Source organism: Chiloscyllium plagiosum, chromosome 28, assembly GCF_004010195.1.
Source record: "Chiloscyllium plagiosum isolate BGI_BamShark_2017 chromosome 28, ASM401019v2, whole genome shotgun sequence".
Lineage (NCBI taxonomy): Eukaryota > Metazoa > Chordata > Chondrichthyes > Orectolobiformes > Hemiscylliidae > Chiloscyllium > Chiloscyllium plagiosum.
In genome coordinates, this window is record NC_057737.1 from 33,015,973 (window position 1) to 33,030,619 (window position 14,647).

Genomic DNA, 14,647 nt, shown 5'->3' on the forward strand with positions numbered 1-14,647 from the left:
GAGGGGAGAGTGAGCCCAGTGTGGGAGGGGAGTGAGCCCAGTGTGGAAGGGGAGTGAGCCTAGTGTGGGAGGGGAGAGTGAGCCCAGTGTGGGAGGGGAGTGAGCCCAGTGTGGGAGGGGATAGTGAGCCTAGTGTGGGAGGGAAGTGAGCCCAGTGTGGGAGGGGAGTGAGCGCAGTGTGGGAGGGGATAGTGAGCCTAGTGTGGGAGGGGAGTGAGCCCAGTGTGGGAGGGGAGAGTGAGCCCAGTGTGGGAGGAGAGTGAGCCCAGTGTGGGAGGGGAGAGTGAGACCAGCATGGAGAGAGTGATGGATGTCTCTTTATTCTATATCTTTTCATTTTTCTCTTTTTACTTTAACTATCAAAATGGTGCTATATTGGAATAGCTTTTCACTGTATTTTATTGTAATTCCTGCTGTAAAATACGTGCCAATAAAATCATTCATTGTTTATCATTCATCACTGAGCTTGTTCGTTGTAACATGTGATAGCTATAGTCTGAGTCAGGATCTGAATTCCTCATTATCTCTGTCTGATCTGTGTCTATTATTTTCCAGCCAAAAACAGCAGCTAAGCAAAAGATCCTTGAAGCCTTCTGACCTCCTGCGTTTCTTCAAACACCCATTGGCAGAAACCAGGGTTGCAGTGCGGTCAGCAGAGTACATGGAAAACACACTGCGCCTCATTCAGCAGCATGTCTATCGAGTCCACAAACGCTCACTGAATGTAACAGGTCAGTTAGAGAACAAGGGACTGGGACCTGGAGCAGATACAGATGGGCTTCCATTGGCCCAGTCTCCTCCTTCTAACGTTCCCAGTGAATGATGGCTTGGTTTTAGAAATCCCTGTGATTTTACAAATCCATAACAAATTGAGCCATGTCGGATGATTCAGAAAAGCCAGGTTTGCAGGAGGATGATGCAGGCAGAGGTCAGGGTGAGTGTGAGCCAGGGCGGAACAGCGCTGGTGATTGAATTCAGTAAACTGAGAGGCAATATCCTGTCTGATCTTCAGCAGCTTACCCTGCATTTTACCGGAATGCTCAGTTCAAGACTTACTTCTTGTGTCAGATACCTGCCCTAATGCTCTGCAGTCAGTCTGTCCCATCCTTTCAGCAAGAGCAGGATCAGGGTGGATTTCCTGGGTATCAGCTCTAAGTGTTGACCAATGTGAGAGGCTGTCCTCTCATAAACATCTCCGGAAGCAGCCTGTTTGGGAGCTGGGGAAAGTCTCTCATACATAGTTATGTGGATCAGAGATCAAACCCTCAGTGGTGCAAACAGCAAACCACACAGTGGCACAAAGCAACAGACAGAACATGGAATGTTGTGAACATCTGCACTGTGACACTAGAATAGAGTGTATTAGATAGGAGCAGCAAGAGGCCATTCAGCCCTTGTGGCCTACTGTGCCATTCAGAGATCATGGCTGGTCTTCTATTCCCTGTATCTCTGGTTACTTCACTAATACAATCAACAACATTACACTTTGGATGCAATGAATTGGCAAATATCTTCACAGAAGCATGATGAAACAAGCAAAGAAAGATGTATAAGGTTAGATATCCAAAATCTTCATAACAGAGGTAGATTTTAAGGTGTATTTAATTACAGAAATGGGCTAGAACATGAACACATGTAGAGAGGGATTTCTAGCAGTTAGGAGCTAGGAAACAGTCACCAATAGTGAAGCAATTCTAACTGATGATGGAATTAGAGGAACACAAATACTTCAAAGAATCATTGGAGGGCTGAGGGTCTCAGGAAATTTCTGATTGCATCTGTCATTGGTCCTTCCATGACAAGAAATTCAATTGTTGTTTAACCAATGAATTTTGAGTGAATTTCTCAGAGTTCAGAACTGCTAATAAGTGTGTGTTTCCTGCAGATTTGTTAACACCGAATGACTTAGACACCATTGCAAGTATCACAGGCTGTCTAGCCATACGTCAGCCCCCAATATGTAAATACAACTGTTTCTCAGACCAATACAGGACCTTCACCTCTGTGTGCAACAACAGGTAGGAACTGATGCTGCAGGTGACTATTGTCTACTCTACTTTCAGCAAATAACTGCTTAACAAATATCCTCATTCTCAAGCAATCTCTCAGGACAGAGGATACCTTGCTTTGATATTGGCCAATTGGAACGTTAGATGAACTTGAGCATCTCCATTCACTTGCCAGGCAGGGGAGTGGGGATTTGGAGGCAAGGGGTCCCAATTGCACTGTATAATCCAGTCTGAGATGGAAATGAGGAGAAATTTCATTTCTCAAAGTGTCATGATCTTTGGAATCAGTACCCAGGAGGCTGAGTCATTGAATATTTGCAGCACCAAATTTGGCAGATTTTTAATTGATTAGAGAATCGAGGATTGTTGGGCAGCAAGCAAAAAAACTGGAGTTGAGTCCAGCATCAGACCATCTATAACCCAAACAAATGGCAGAGCAGATCATGAAATGTTGAATGGCTTACTCCTGCTCCTGTTTGTCATGTTCATGTGGTCTTTCATTTGATTTAATTTGATTTATTGTCATGTGTACCTAAGTACAGTGAAAAACTTTGTTTATGAGCAATACAAGCAGATCAGAGTAAGCAAAGACATATAGCTCATGGGGTGAAAGAAAGCTTAGACAGAGACATATTGGTTACGTCACACAGCAGGTGTGCTAGGCAAGCTCAACATTAACAAGATCAGCATTCTTTGAAGTTAGGAAGGCTTACATATAAAGTCTAATGAGCATCACCATGATTTCAATCAACCTTGGAATTATTCTGCTTTATCGTTAAAAAGACCTGCATTTCTAACACTGACATTAGCCCCATTATTCTCCTCTCCAAACCGATGTAAAATTCAATCGTATTATCATCACTGCTATTGAGAGGAACCCTTACTAAAATGTCATTAACTAATCTTGACACAATGTAGCTGTAAGCAACTTGAAAGCATTCTATGAATTCCCCATTGAGATACAATTACCAATCTGATTTCTCCAGTTTATATATAAGCACTGATGTTTATTGTGGTACCTTTATCATAAGCACTGAGTATTATTTCCAGTGCACTTCTTCCAAATAGACAGTCCATTCAACAGTCTAATAATGGCAGGGAAGAAGCTGTTCCTAACCTGCTGGTCCGTGTGCTCAAGCTTCTCTATTTTCTGCTTGACAGAAGAGGTTGTTGAAGAGCACTGCCAGGGTGCAATGAGACTTGATGATTTTGGTAGCATTTCCATGGCAACGAGCCATGTAAATTGAATCCAAGAATGGAAGATTGGCTCCTATGATGGTCTGGGCTGTAGTTTCTTATGGTCCTGGGCAGAGCAGTTGCCATACCAGGCCATGATGTACCTGGACAGTATGCTTTCTGTGGTGCATCTGGAGAAGTTGGTGAGGGTCCTTATGGTCATGCCAAATTTCCTGAGCCACCTGAGGAAGCAGAGGCTTGACTCTGGCATCTATGTGGGAAGTCCAGGACAGGTTGTCAACTATCATCTGTCCGAGGACGCTCTCCGCCCTCTCAACCTCAGCTCCATTGACGCAGATGTGGGTATATTCTCTTCCTTCCTTTCTGAAATCAAATGATTCAGAAACATGAGCGATTAGTGATGAGGAAAAAAAGACATTCTTTCATGCATAAAGGCATTGCTGGATATAAGAACAAAGAACAAGAAAAAAGAACCTGTTTTCTTCTTTTACTCTGGCCCTATTGAGTAGTGCTTGTAATTTGTGATTTTAACTAGTGACGTGGGTGATTTAGTGGTGATTTATTTTCTGAAAAAGGAGCTTTCTCCTTCCCCAGTGGAGAAGGCCTTTAATCAGGGAAAGGTCCAGAAGAGAGAGGTGGAAACTGGTTTTTGTGCTAAACTATAGATCTACAAGAAAATCCTTTGAAATCTCTGAAAGGTCTTGCTGCCTAATTCAACTGTAGTCATCAGACTGTTAAACATCGGAGACAAGTATTTAAATAAGAGTAACAAGGTGGGCCTGAAAGCTGAGCCAACTGAAGTGAACAAGGATATTAGGGTAGGGGATAGATCAATAAAGAAGCAGTGGCAGACATTTAGTGAGATATTTCAAAGTAGGTGCATCACTACAATGGAGAAAAATACCAAGAAATAAACTCAACGTCTGTGGTTATCTAAAGAAGTTAGGGAAAGCGTCACACTTAAGGAAAAAGTAATCATTCTGCAAAGATAAGTAGCAGGTTAAATTAAATTAGATTACCTACAGTATGGAAACAGGCCCTTCAGTCCAACAAGTCCACACCAATCCTTTGAGGGGCAACCCACCCAGACCGACTCCAAGACCCCATATTTCCCCTGACTAATGCACCTAATGCACCTAACACTCTGGGCAATTTAGCATGGCCAATTCACCTAACCTGCACATCTTCGGATTGCGGGAGGAAAGCGGAGCACCTGGAGGAAACCCACATAGACACGGGGAGAATGTGCAAACTCCACACAGACAATCACCTGAGGCTGGATTTGAACCTGTGAGGCAGGAGTGCTAACCACTGAGCCACCCTTAAATGGCTCATGACAATTCCAAAAACAACAGGGAATGACTAAAAATTTAATCAGGACAAATAAATTGGTGCATGAGAGGAAACTAGCTAGAAATGTGAAAACAAATAGCCAGAGTTTCTACAGGTATCTGAAAAAGAGAGGAGTAAGTAAAGTGAATGTTAGGTCTCTGGAGGGTGAGAATGGGGAGTTAATATTAGATAGAAAAGAAATAATGGATGTAGTGATTACATTTGTTGCTTCTGTAGAGGATAAAAAGAGCATCTCATTCATATCAAGAAACAGATTGAAGGAAAAGTGGCACTTGATGAAGCAGTAACCACTAGGGAAGTGGTATTGAACAAATTGATAGAGCTATAAGTTAATAAGTCTCTGGGTCCTGATGGACTTCATTCTAAGGTCTTAAAAGAGGTGACTAAATGGCAGTAGGTATATTGTTGTTAATTTTCAAAACTTCATTAGATTTTGCAAAGGTTCCATCAGATTGGAAAGTAGCAATAAGCCGTCCACTCTAGAAGGGACAAAGGATGAAACTGGAAAAAATATATGCCAGTTAATTTTTATATTTTTGGAAGCTATTTAATTTGATTATTAAGAAGATTGAAGCTGAACAGTTGAAAAAACTCAAGATACTTGGAAGAGTTGTGTTTTTGTGAAAGAAAAATGGCGTTTAACCAATTTTATTGGTGTTCTTTGAAGGATAAAGGGGAGCTTGTTGATGCACAGTACTCGGATTTGCAAAAGTCTTTTGACAAGGTTCAACATAAAAAGATACTATTCAAAGTAGGAGCTCATGATGCAGGCTGCAACACATTAGCATGGAGAGAAGGTTGGTTGGCTGGCAAAAACAGACACTGTACATAATGGGTCATATTTAGATAGGTTGGATATGATAGTGGTGTTCCACAGAGGTCTGCTGGGCCCTTAAAATGTGTGAGTGACATTAAGATAGGTGAGAAAGTATAAAAGTGATGCATATCAAATGAATAGACTAAGTGAGTGGGCAAAAATCTGACAGATGATGTATAATGTGAGAAAATGTAAAAGTGTTTACATTGGCAGTAAACTTTTTTAAAAAGGCTTACTTCAACAAAGAACCACTACAGAATTCTGAAGTGCAGAAAGATTTAGATGCTCTATTCCAGGAGTCATAACAAGCTAGAATGTAAATGCAGCAAGTGATTGAGAAGGCTAGGGGAATGCAATCCTTTTATACAAGAGGAACCGAATGTAAAAGGAAGGACATTATTCTTCCATTATACACAACCACAAATGAATTTAAGATTGCTCAGAGGAGGTTTACTAGATTGATACCTGGAATGAGCAGATTGCCTGATGAAGAAAGAGTGAACAAGCGGGGTTTGTTTTTGTTGGAGTTGAGATTGATTGAAGATGTTCAGATTCTGAACAGTCTTGACAAGATGATGGTGATTGGATATTTACTCTTATGACTGAGTCTAGAACACTTTTAAAATTAGAGGTGGGACAGAAATGAGAGGATTATTTGTTTTCTCTGAGGATTGTGTGACTTTGGAACTCTCTGCCTCAGAAAGTGACAGAGCTGGGGTTATTGAATACTTTTAAGGAGGATACAGATAGACCTTTGGTAGGCAAGGAAAACACAAGCTATCAGGGGTAGATGAGAATGTGGAATTCAGAACAGAAACAGATCAGCCATGACCTTTATTGGATGACGGAGGTGGCTTGAAAGGCTTAATGGTTTCCTGCTAGTCCTAATTTGGTAAATTCATATCGATGTATGTATTCCATGAAATATTTTAAGAAGCAGAGCTAACTGTCTTCAGCAAGCAGCTGGAAGCTGATTCTATGTCTGTGGATGATCTTACCAATGTGTAACATTGTTATGCTGGGAGGGGAGCTGAACAATTTGTTTGTTGGGATTGCAGAGATAATGATAGAGGATTCAAATGGAAACAATTTTCAGATTCAGGAACCAATTTGCGGACATCCCACCAAACTGGACAAATGAGAGAGGAATTGGAAGAGAATTGTGTAGTTGACCATGTTATATTTTGCATAAAGGTTTAGTAATAATAAGAGTCTGACTGCGGTTACTGTAACATTTATCCACATCATTAGTAACCTCAGAACCCATACTGTGTGTAATTCAAGATACTTAACAAGAATCCAGTTCTTGAGGTATATACTTGGCTAACATGTCAGGGACATCAGACCAAATCATATTGGTAGTTACCCAATAAACCACATCAATGTTGGGTTTTAAACAGTCAGTTATGGAAGAAAGACTGAGATGAAGAATTAATCTTGGACAATATTCCAGAGCTTATCACTTCAGCAGTATAAAGCTCAGCCATTAATGACAGAGCAATTAAAACCAAGAATAATTAGATGAGCACAGATATCTTAGAGGATTGATGGAGGAGATTACTCAAAGGAAGAGGTCATGGAGGAATTGAAAAATCCGGGGCAGAATTTTAAATTCAAAGTATTGCTTAACAAGGAGTCAATTTAGAGCTCAGCAGGTATGAAGGAAATGTGTGAAGTGGCCTTGTTATGGGTGAGACCATGGGCAGCAGAGTTTTGGATGGATTCAAGATTACCCAGAGTATAATGTATGAGGTTAACCAGGTGTATGATGGAATAGTTAATACTAGAGGTAGCAAAGCATGGATGAAGGCTTCCGCAACAGATAAACTGAAGCAGGAGCATAGGCAGATAAATTTACATCCCAGGGGCAAAGTTAGCAACAAAACATAAGTGTGTTTCAACTTAAGACAGTTGCATGGAGAAGGATTAAGGTGTTAGTAAGGGAACAGAATCTCTCACAGGTCTGAAGACAATGACTTCGGTTTTCCCAATTTTAATCGAAGGGACTTCATGCTTGTCCAGTACTGGCTGTTGGAGAAACAGTTTGGTCATTTACAGTAGAGGAGTTAAGAGAAATGGTGCAGAAGTGACATACCTCCCCAGTATCCTAAAAACTTTCAAGGGTCAATTTCAGCAATCCAAGGAAGGTATCACGCTTAACACATTTGTATACACACCTGCCCTCTCCGTCCCTGGCCATTCCCTTGTGGAATTCATACTCAAAAGACTTTTTGCTTCTTACAAGGATAATTTCCCGCTGCCTTGGCAAAGCAGCCAACATTATCAAAGATCCCTTCCAGCCTGGTTATAATCACTTCCACCCTCTTCTGTTGGGCAGAAGATACAAAAGTTTGAAAATACATGCCAACAGATTTAGGAACATTCCCCAATGTTATCAGAGCCACAGAGATGTACAGCATGGAATCAGACCCTTCGGTCCAACCTGTCCATGCCGACCAGATATCCAAACCCAATCTAGTCCCACCTGCCAGCACCCGGCCCATATCCCTCCAAACACTTCCTATTCATATACCCATCCAAATGCCTCTTAAATGTTGCAGTTGTATCTTGTAAATGGACCCCTCATATATTAGGGTTGATCTTTCTCTGTACCTTCTCTATAGCTGTAACACTATATTCTGCATTCTGTACTGTTACCTAGGTGTACCTTCTCAGGTGTGATTTTGTTGGTTAGCATGCAAAACAATACTTTTCACTATATCTCAGTATGTGACAATAATAAATCAAATCAAACATTACCCATTTTTTATCTTTTGTCCTCCTTCAGGTATTGATGTTCTTCACTTCAATCCCTCCTTTGATCTCAGATGGAATTCTAACTTTTTCTCCATCACTAAAGTTGTTTTTACTGAGCTTGGTTTCTACCTGCGAGCCAAAAAATTATTTTTAATATCACCAACTCTTAACTTAGCATAAAACGTAAGCATTTGCGAGATATTAATTCTGCCCAGATGTCTAGGAAAACTCTTCCAACAGCTCTTACACTCATAAAAATATAGAAATGAACATTTTTTGTTTGATTTTCAGAATGAAGCCTCGCCTGGGATCATCCCACACTGCACTCACCCGATGGCTCCCACCTCTCTATGAGGATGGATTTTCACTTCCACTGGGCTGGACTCCAAACAAGCGAATATTAAGATTCCCTCTGCCACTGGTAACTATTCCCACGTGAGGCAGAAATAAATCTGATTCGCTGAAAAATCTACTGCCAACTGTACAGAACCCCATCTTACTGGGAGCAGGCAGTGGGTGTGTTAGTACAGTGTCCTTTCACTTAGCAATAAATCCAATCCAGTCAGATGGGGTGAAGCTCATTTCTCTCTTTCCATCCTTTAACATTCTTTTATGACTTATCCCTACATTGAATGAACCCAATTCCTAAGAGTACAGGCACAGAACAAAACAGAGAGCAACATTTGGAAAGACCACACTGCAGACTGATGTGTGAAATGGTCTCCTTTGTGAGACAGTCTAAAGAACATTTCCATCTCCTTTTGGATACCTCTGGAGCTGCTCTGATGCGGTGTCAGCCTTCATTAGTGTCCCCATATGTACTAACACAGCTCAAAGAGCAGATCAGGGTGCCTTGAAAATGGTGTGATGATAGATTAACCTTTGCATTGTTTTCTTGTCATGAAAATTTTCTATTTCTCATCCAGGTTCGCAAAGTGTCAAATACAATCCTGAGAACACCCAATGAAGCCGTAGTCATGGATACAGAAATCTCTCACATGTTAATGCAGTGGGGTCAATGGATTGATCACGATATGAGCTTAAGCCCCCATTCTGGCAGCATCCAGACCTTCAATGATGGCATTGACTGTGAAAGAACCTGCTTTCAAAGAAATCCCTGTTTCCCAATACAGGTGAGAGCTCTGTTCAACTTCATTCTGAAATAGCGTTTTGAGTTTTTGTATTTTGTCCACATGGAATTAAAGAAATCTTATATTAACAATCTATTCAAGTCCTGTTAGACAAAATATTCCCATAAGCAGGAAATTCAAAAAAACCGAATTGGTTGTTGTCTTGGCCTTAGTGTTGATGTTGGTATTGGTCTTGGTTTCGGTGTCAGAGTTTTGGTGTAAAGAATCAGGAGCTAGAAATTCATTAATTTCCATTTATTCGCATTGGGTCACAATCATTTTGCTGCCTAAGCCATTGAAAACAAAATAGTCAGCATTCAAAGCACCTCGGTGTAGTATGATGACAACCAGCTTCTGTACACTCCTAGAACATTGTACTGGTCCCTTACGCATGAAATGTTTCATGTAAAAATATACATTGACACAGAGTGGTAGCTCATGCTGCTGTGGTGGGACTAGCACCTGCAGACTCACAGTATGGCTGATGACTTTGGAAATCCCCTATCCTGGGAAAGACTGGTACTCTTTCATCACGGAAGTTCCACCTTCAGCCACATCTCCCCCTGATATGTGTACTCTTGTCCTCTGCCCAGTTCTTCCAGGAAAAGCAAACTGCAGCAAACTACATACAGCATATGGTGGGGTCTCTCTGAGTAGAATACAAAGGCTACAGTCATCTTCACAATCATTGGGTGCGCCATCCTCGCCTGATTTAAAACTCCAGGCCATGTTGTTGATTCATATAAAATCCTCCTGAGACTCTGCTCATTATCAGTGCAGGATTGATACTCATAGGAGGCACTTTGGAGGTAGGGATTTCGAAAGAACACTCTTCCATTCACATTAATTTACCCACTCCTCCTCTTCATATATGATTTATATTGTAGAATCTGTAGCACTGCAAATACTGCCCCCTTATCTGTGAAAGGAATGTTATTTTCTGCCTGTGACCAGCAAAACACTCCATAATCTTCCAGTAACTCACCACAGTGTTTCCAACGAACTTTCATTTCAGCACGTCAGTCAAAGCACCTCAATTGCAATTTGTTGACAAGACGTACAAATACCCCTAAAAACAAGGTCCATCTTGTTCTTTAATACTTTGAATAAGAGAGACATTGTCTGCATATTTATTGACCAGCTGTGGTCAACCATAAGGTCTGTGTCTGCCAGCACTTTCACAAGACACAACCTTGAGGGCTACACCAATTCCGTAACATTGAGTAACATTCAAGTATTGCAGAGCATTAGGCAGGTCTTAGTAGTGTCACCAGAATTACTCTAGCATCCCATATTCTGTGTACTCCAAAATTCTGGGTACTCCAAAAAACAGTGATTTTCGAACATGCTGTCAAGAGGAGCACCTCTATGTTCCATATTTGGATATTTGTAGTTTAACAGCCAGATAAGCTCCAAGTAGACCTGGTTTCTGAGAGCTGTGGGGGATCCAGTTGCCTCATGGTTAACAATTCTGTAGTGGGATTCTCAAAAGAGCACTGGAGACTCTTCTTTGTAAATGCAGGGGATCACTGTCTGTTTCGGACATGGGCAATACACACTGACTTTTTTAGCTTTCACTGACAGGAGGCCTCAGCTTGTAGTAAGAGACAGTGGCATAGCAGTAATAATAGAGTGGGTGTGATGCACAGGTATTATCAGTGGACTTGTCAACCAGAAACCCTTGCTAATCTGTGGAGATAATAAAACAAAGGACTACAAATGCTGGAAATCAGAAACAAAAACAGAAATCACTGGAGAAATTTAGCAGGTCTGGCAGCATCGATACAGAGAAAACAGAACCAACATTATGGGTCCAGTGAATTTTTGTGAGAAATACTAGTGGCTAGGGAAATATGGTATATATGCTGAAGACAGGCAGTGGAAGTTTGGGGAAAGGAATAAGTAAATAGGTGGAGACAGAGCTCAAAGAGTGAGAGAGACAGGGCCTGGGGGTGTTCAGGTGAGTAAAGGACATTGAGGAAGTTGTACAGGTTCTGAAATTATTGAACTTGATATTGGGTTCTGAAGATTGCAAGGTCCCCAAGCGGAAAATGAGGTGCTGTTCTTCCAGCTTGCACTGAGCTTGACTGGCGCACTGCAGCAAGCCTGAGACCGAGATATCGGTCAGGGATCACAGTGACTTGCTGAAATGTCAGGCAACTGGAAGCTCAGGGGTTTTTTTGCAGATAGATCATAGGTTTTCTGTGAAACAATCTCTCAGTTTACGTTTTATCTCTCTAATTAAAGAAGACCATGGCCCAAGCAGCAATGAGGTCATTGATTCAAATTAAAGTTGGTGAATTAAATGTGGAATTAAAAGCCTGCCAGATGTTGACCATGTAACTATTACTGATTGCTGTAAAGCCCATCTCCTTCACTAAAGTCCTGTAGAGAAGGAAATCTGCCATCCTTGCCTGGTTTTCTCTGTTCTGTGTGTAACTTAGAGTTGATTCGTGGCTGCCTTCTGAAATGAGCCTAAAAAACCATTCAGCTCAAATACAATGAGAGTAATAAATGCTGCATAGTTGGTGATGTCCACATCCCGTGAGCAAATAATCTTTAAAAAATCCAAATCCTACGGAGGTTTTTCTGTTTACCTTGGCACTGTGTACCCATCCTCGAGCAGTTGACTTTCTAATCAACTGAAATGTCACTAATTTGCTCAGCCCCAATTTTCTTTCTACTCTTCTTATTAGTGTTTGTAAAACAGTTTGTGACTGAACTGTTGTTGAAAGTGTTCTGCACCTTTCCTGACAGATCCCTCGAGGTGACACAAGAATCAAGAACCAGAGTATATGCTTGCCATTCATCCGGTCAGCTCCTGCGTGTGGCAGCGGTGAGCTGGGCTCATTGTTTGGTGATGTCAACACTCGGCAGCAGATGAACGTACTTACTGCTTTCATTGATGTGAATGAGGTCTATGGCAGCACGGACTGTGTGGCCAACAAACTCAGAAACCTCACTAATGAACTTGGCTTGATGGCTGTCAACACGGAATATTCTGACAATGGGCGAGAATATTTACCATTTAACACCATTTCAAGCAACCTTTGTGGAAGTATGGGGGAAAGTTGTTTCACCAATGAAAATTCAACTCCGTGTTTTATAGCTGGTGAGTAACAGCTGGATTAAGAAATCTGGTCCCGTGCCACCTTCATAGGGGATATTCCTTTCACTTACACAGGTTTGCCCTGACAGATATTGGCCTAAAACATCATAGGTTTAAAAGGGGCACTAAGCTTACAACTTGGTGGATGTCTGCAAATTCTGAACTGATAGTGCCAGCCACTATCTTGATCAATGTAGAAAAACAGGCAACCATTTTGAGGCTACTTTCCCACAAATTTGACAGTGGTTTTGGCAGAACTCAGCAGTCATAGAGATGTACAGCATGGAAACAGACCCTTCGGTCCAACCCATCCATGCCGACCAGATATCCCAATCCAATCTAGTCCCACTTGCCAGCACCCGGCCCATATCCCTCCAAACCCTTCTTATTCATATACCCAGCCAAATGCCTCTTAAATGTTGCAATTGTACCAGCTTCCACCACTTCCTCTGGCAGCTCATTCCATACACGTACCATTCTCTGTGTGAAAAAGTTGCCCCTTAGGTCCCTTTTATATCTTTCCCCTCTCACCCTAAACCTATGCCCTATAGTTCTGGACTCCCCAACTCCAGGGAAAAGACTTTGCCTGCTCAGTGGTTAGCACTGCTGTCTCACAGCACCAGGGTCCCAGGTTCAATTCCAACCTTGGGCGACTGTCTGTGTGGAGTTTGCACGTTCTCCCCATGTCTGTGTGGGTTTCCTCAAGTGCTCTTGTTTCCTCCCACAGTCCAAAGATGCGCAGGTCAGTGGTGAATTGGCCATGCTAAAATGCCCATACTGTGAGGTGCATTAGTCAGAGGGAAATGGGACTGGGTGGGTTACTCTTCAGAGGGTCGGTGTGGACTTGTTGGGCCGAAGGACTTGTAGGGAATCTAATCTAATCAGTCACTGCTGCTTCTCGGGAGCCTCATAGAGTCGTAGAAATGTACAGCATAGAAATAGACACATTGGTCCAAGTCGTCCACGCTGGGACTCCCCAACTCCAGGGAAAAGACTTTGCCTGCTCAGTGGTTAGCACTGCTGTCTCACAGCACCAGGGTCCCAGGTTCAATTCCAACCTTGGGCGACTGTCTGTGTGGAGTTTGCACGTTCACCCCGTGTCTGTGTGGGTTTCCTCAAGTGCTCTCGTTTCCTCCCACAGTCCAAAGATGCGCAGGTCAGGGGTGAATTGGCCATGCTAAAATGCCCATACTGTGAGGTGCATTAGTCAGAGGGAAATGGGACTGGGTGGGTTACTCTTCAGAGGGTCGGTGTGGACTTGTTGGGCCAAAGGACTTGTAGGGAATCTAATCTAATCAGTCACTGCTGCTTCTCGGGAGCCTCATAGAGTCGTAGAGATGTACAGCATAGAAATAGACACATTGGTCCAAGTCATCCACGCTGACCAAATATCCTAAACTAATCTAGTCCCATTTGCCAGCATTTGGTCTATATCCCTCTAAACCCTTCCTATTCGTGTACCCATCCAATGCCTTTTAAATGTTGTAATTGTGCCAGTCTCCATCACTTCCTCTGCAGCTTACACCCACTCACCACCCACTCCATGAAAAAGTTGCCCTTTAGGTCCATTTTAAATCTTTACCCTCTCACCTTAAACCAATGCCTTCTAGTTCTGAACTTCCCCATCCTGAGAAAAAAACCTTGTTTATTTACCTTGTTTATCTGTGCATGCCTCTCATGATTTTCTAGATCTCTATAAGGTCTATAGCCTCAGCTTCCGACGCTCCAGGAAAAACAGCCCCAGCCTATTCAACCCCTCCCTATAGCTCAAACCCTCCCACCCTGGCAACATCCTTGTAAATCTTTTCTGAATCCTTTCATGTTTTACAACATTCTTCCCATAGCAGGGAAACCAGAATGGCATGCAGTTTTCCAATAGTAGCCTAACCAACGTCCTGTACAGCTGCAACATGACCTCCCAACTCCTGTATTCAATGTACTGACCAATAAAGGCAAGCATACAAAAGACCTTCTTCACTATCTTATCTACCTGCAACTCCACTTTCAAGGAACTGTGAGGTCCAAGGTCTCTTTGTTTCACAACGTTCCCTGGGGAGAAAGTGAGGACTGCAGATGCTGGAGATCAGAGCTGAAAATGTGTTGCTGGAAGGATGTGTTTTCCAGCAACACATTTTCAGCAACGTTCCCTGGGGCCCTACCATTAAGTGTATATGTCCTGCTCTGATTTGCCTTTCTAAAATGCAGCACCTAACATTTATCTAAATTAAACTCTATCTCTATGGGCCACTCCTCGGCCCATTGGCCTATCTGATCA

The 14,647-nt window shown here is 42.3% G+C and overlaps 1 protein-coding gene across 2 annotated transcripts in view; it reads left to right on the forward strand.

Moving 5' to 3' along the window:
• LOC122564098 (eosinophil peroxidase-like) overlaps positions 1-14,647 on the forward strand; it is a 49,887-nt gene that overhangs the window by 14,480 nt on the left and 20,760 nt on the right. For both annotated transcript variants that reach the window (XM_043718659.1, XM_043718660.1), the window contains exons 4-8: positions 556-731; positions 1,886-2,018; positions 8,425-8,554; positions 9,060-9,266; positions 12,021-12,375. In XM_043718659.1, coding sequence (XP_043574594.1) covers positions 556-731; positions 1,886-2,018; positions 8,425-8,554; positions 9,060-9,266; positions 12,021-12,375 — 1,001 coding nt within the window. The remainder of the gene's footprint in view (positions 1-555; positions 732-1,885; positions 2,019-8,424; positions 8,555-9,059; positions 9,267-12,020; positions 12,376-14,647) is intronic.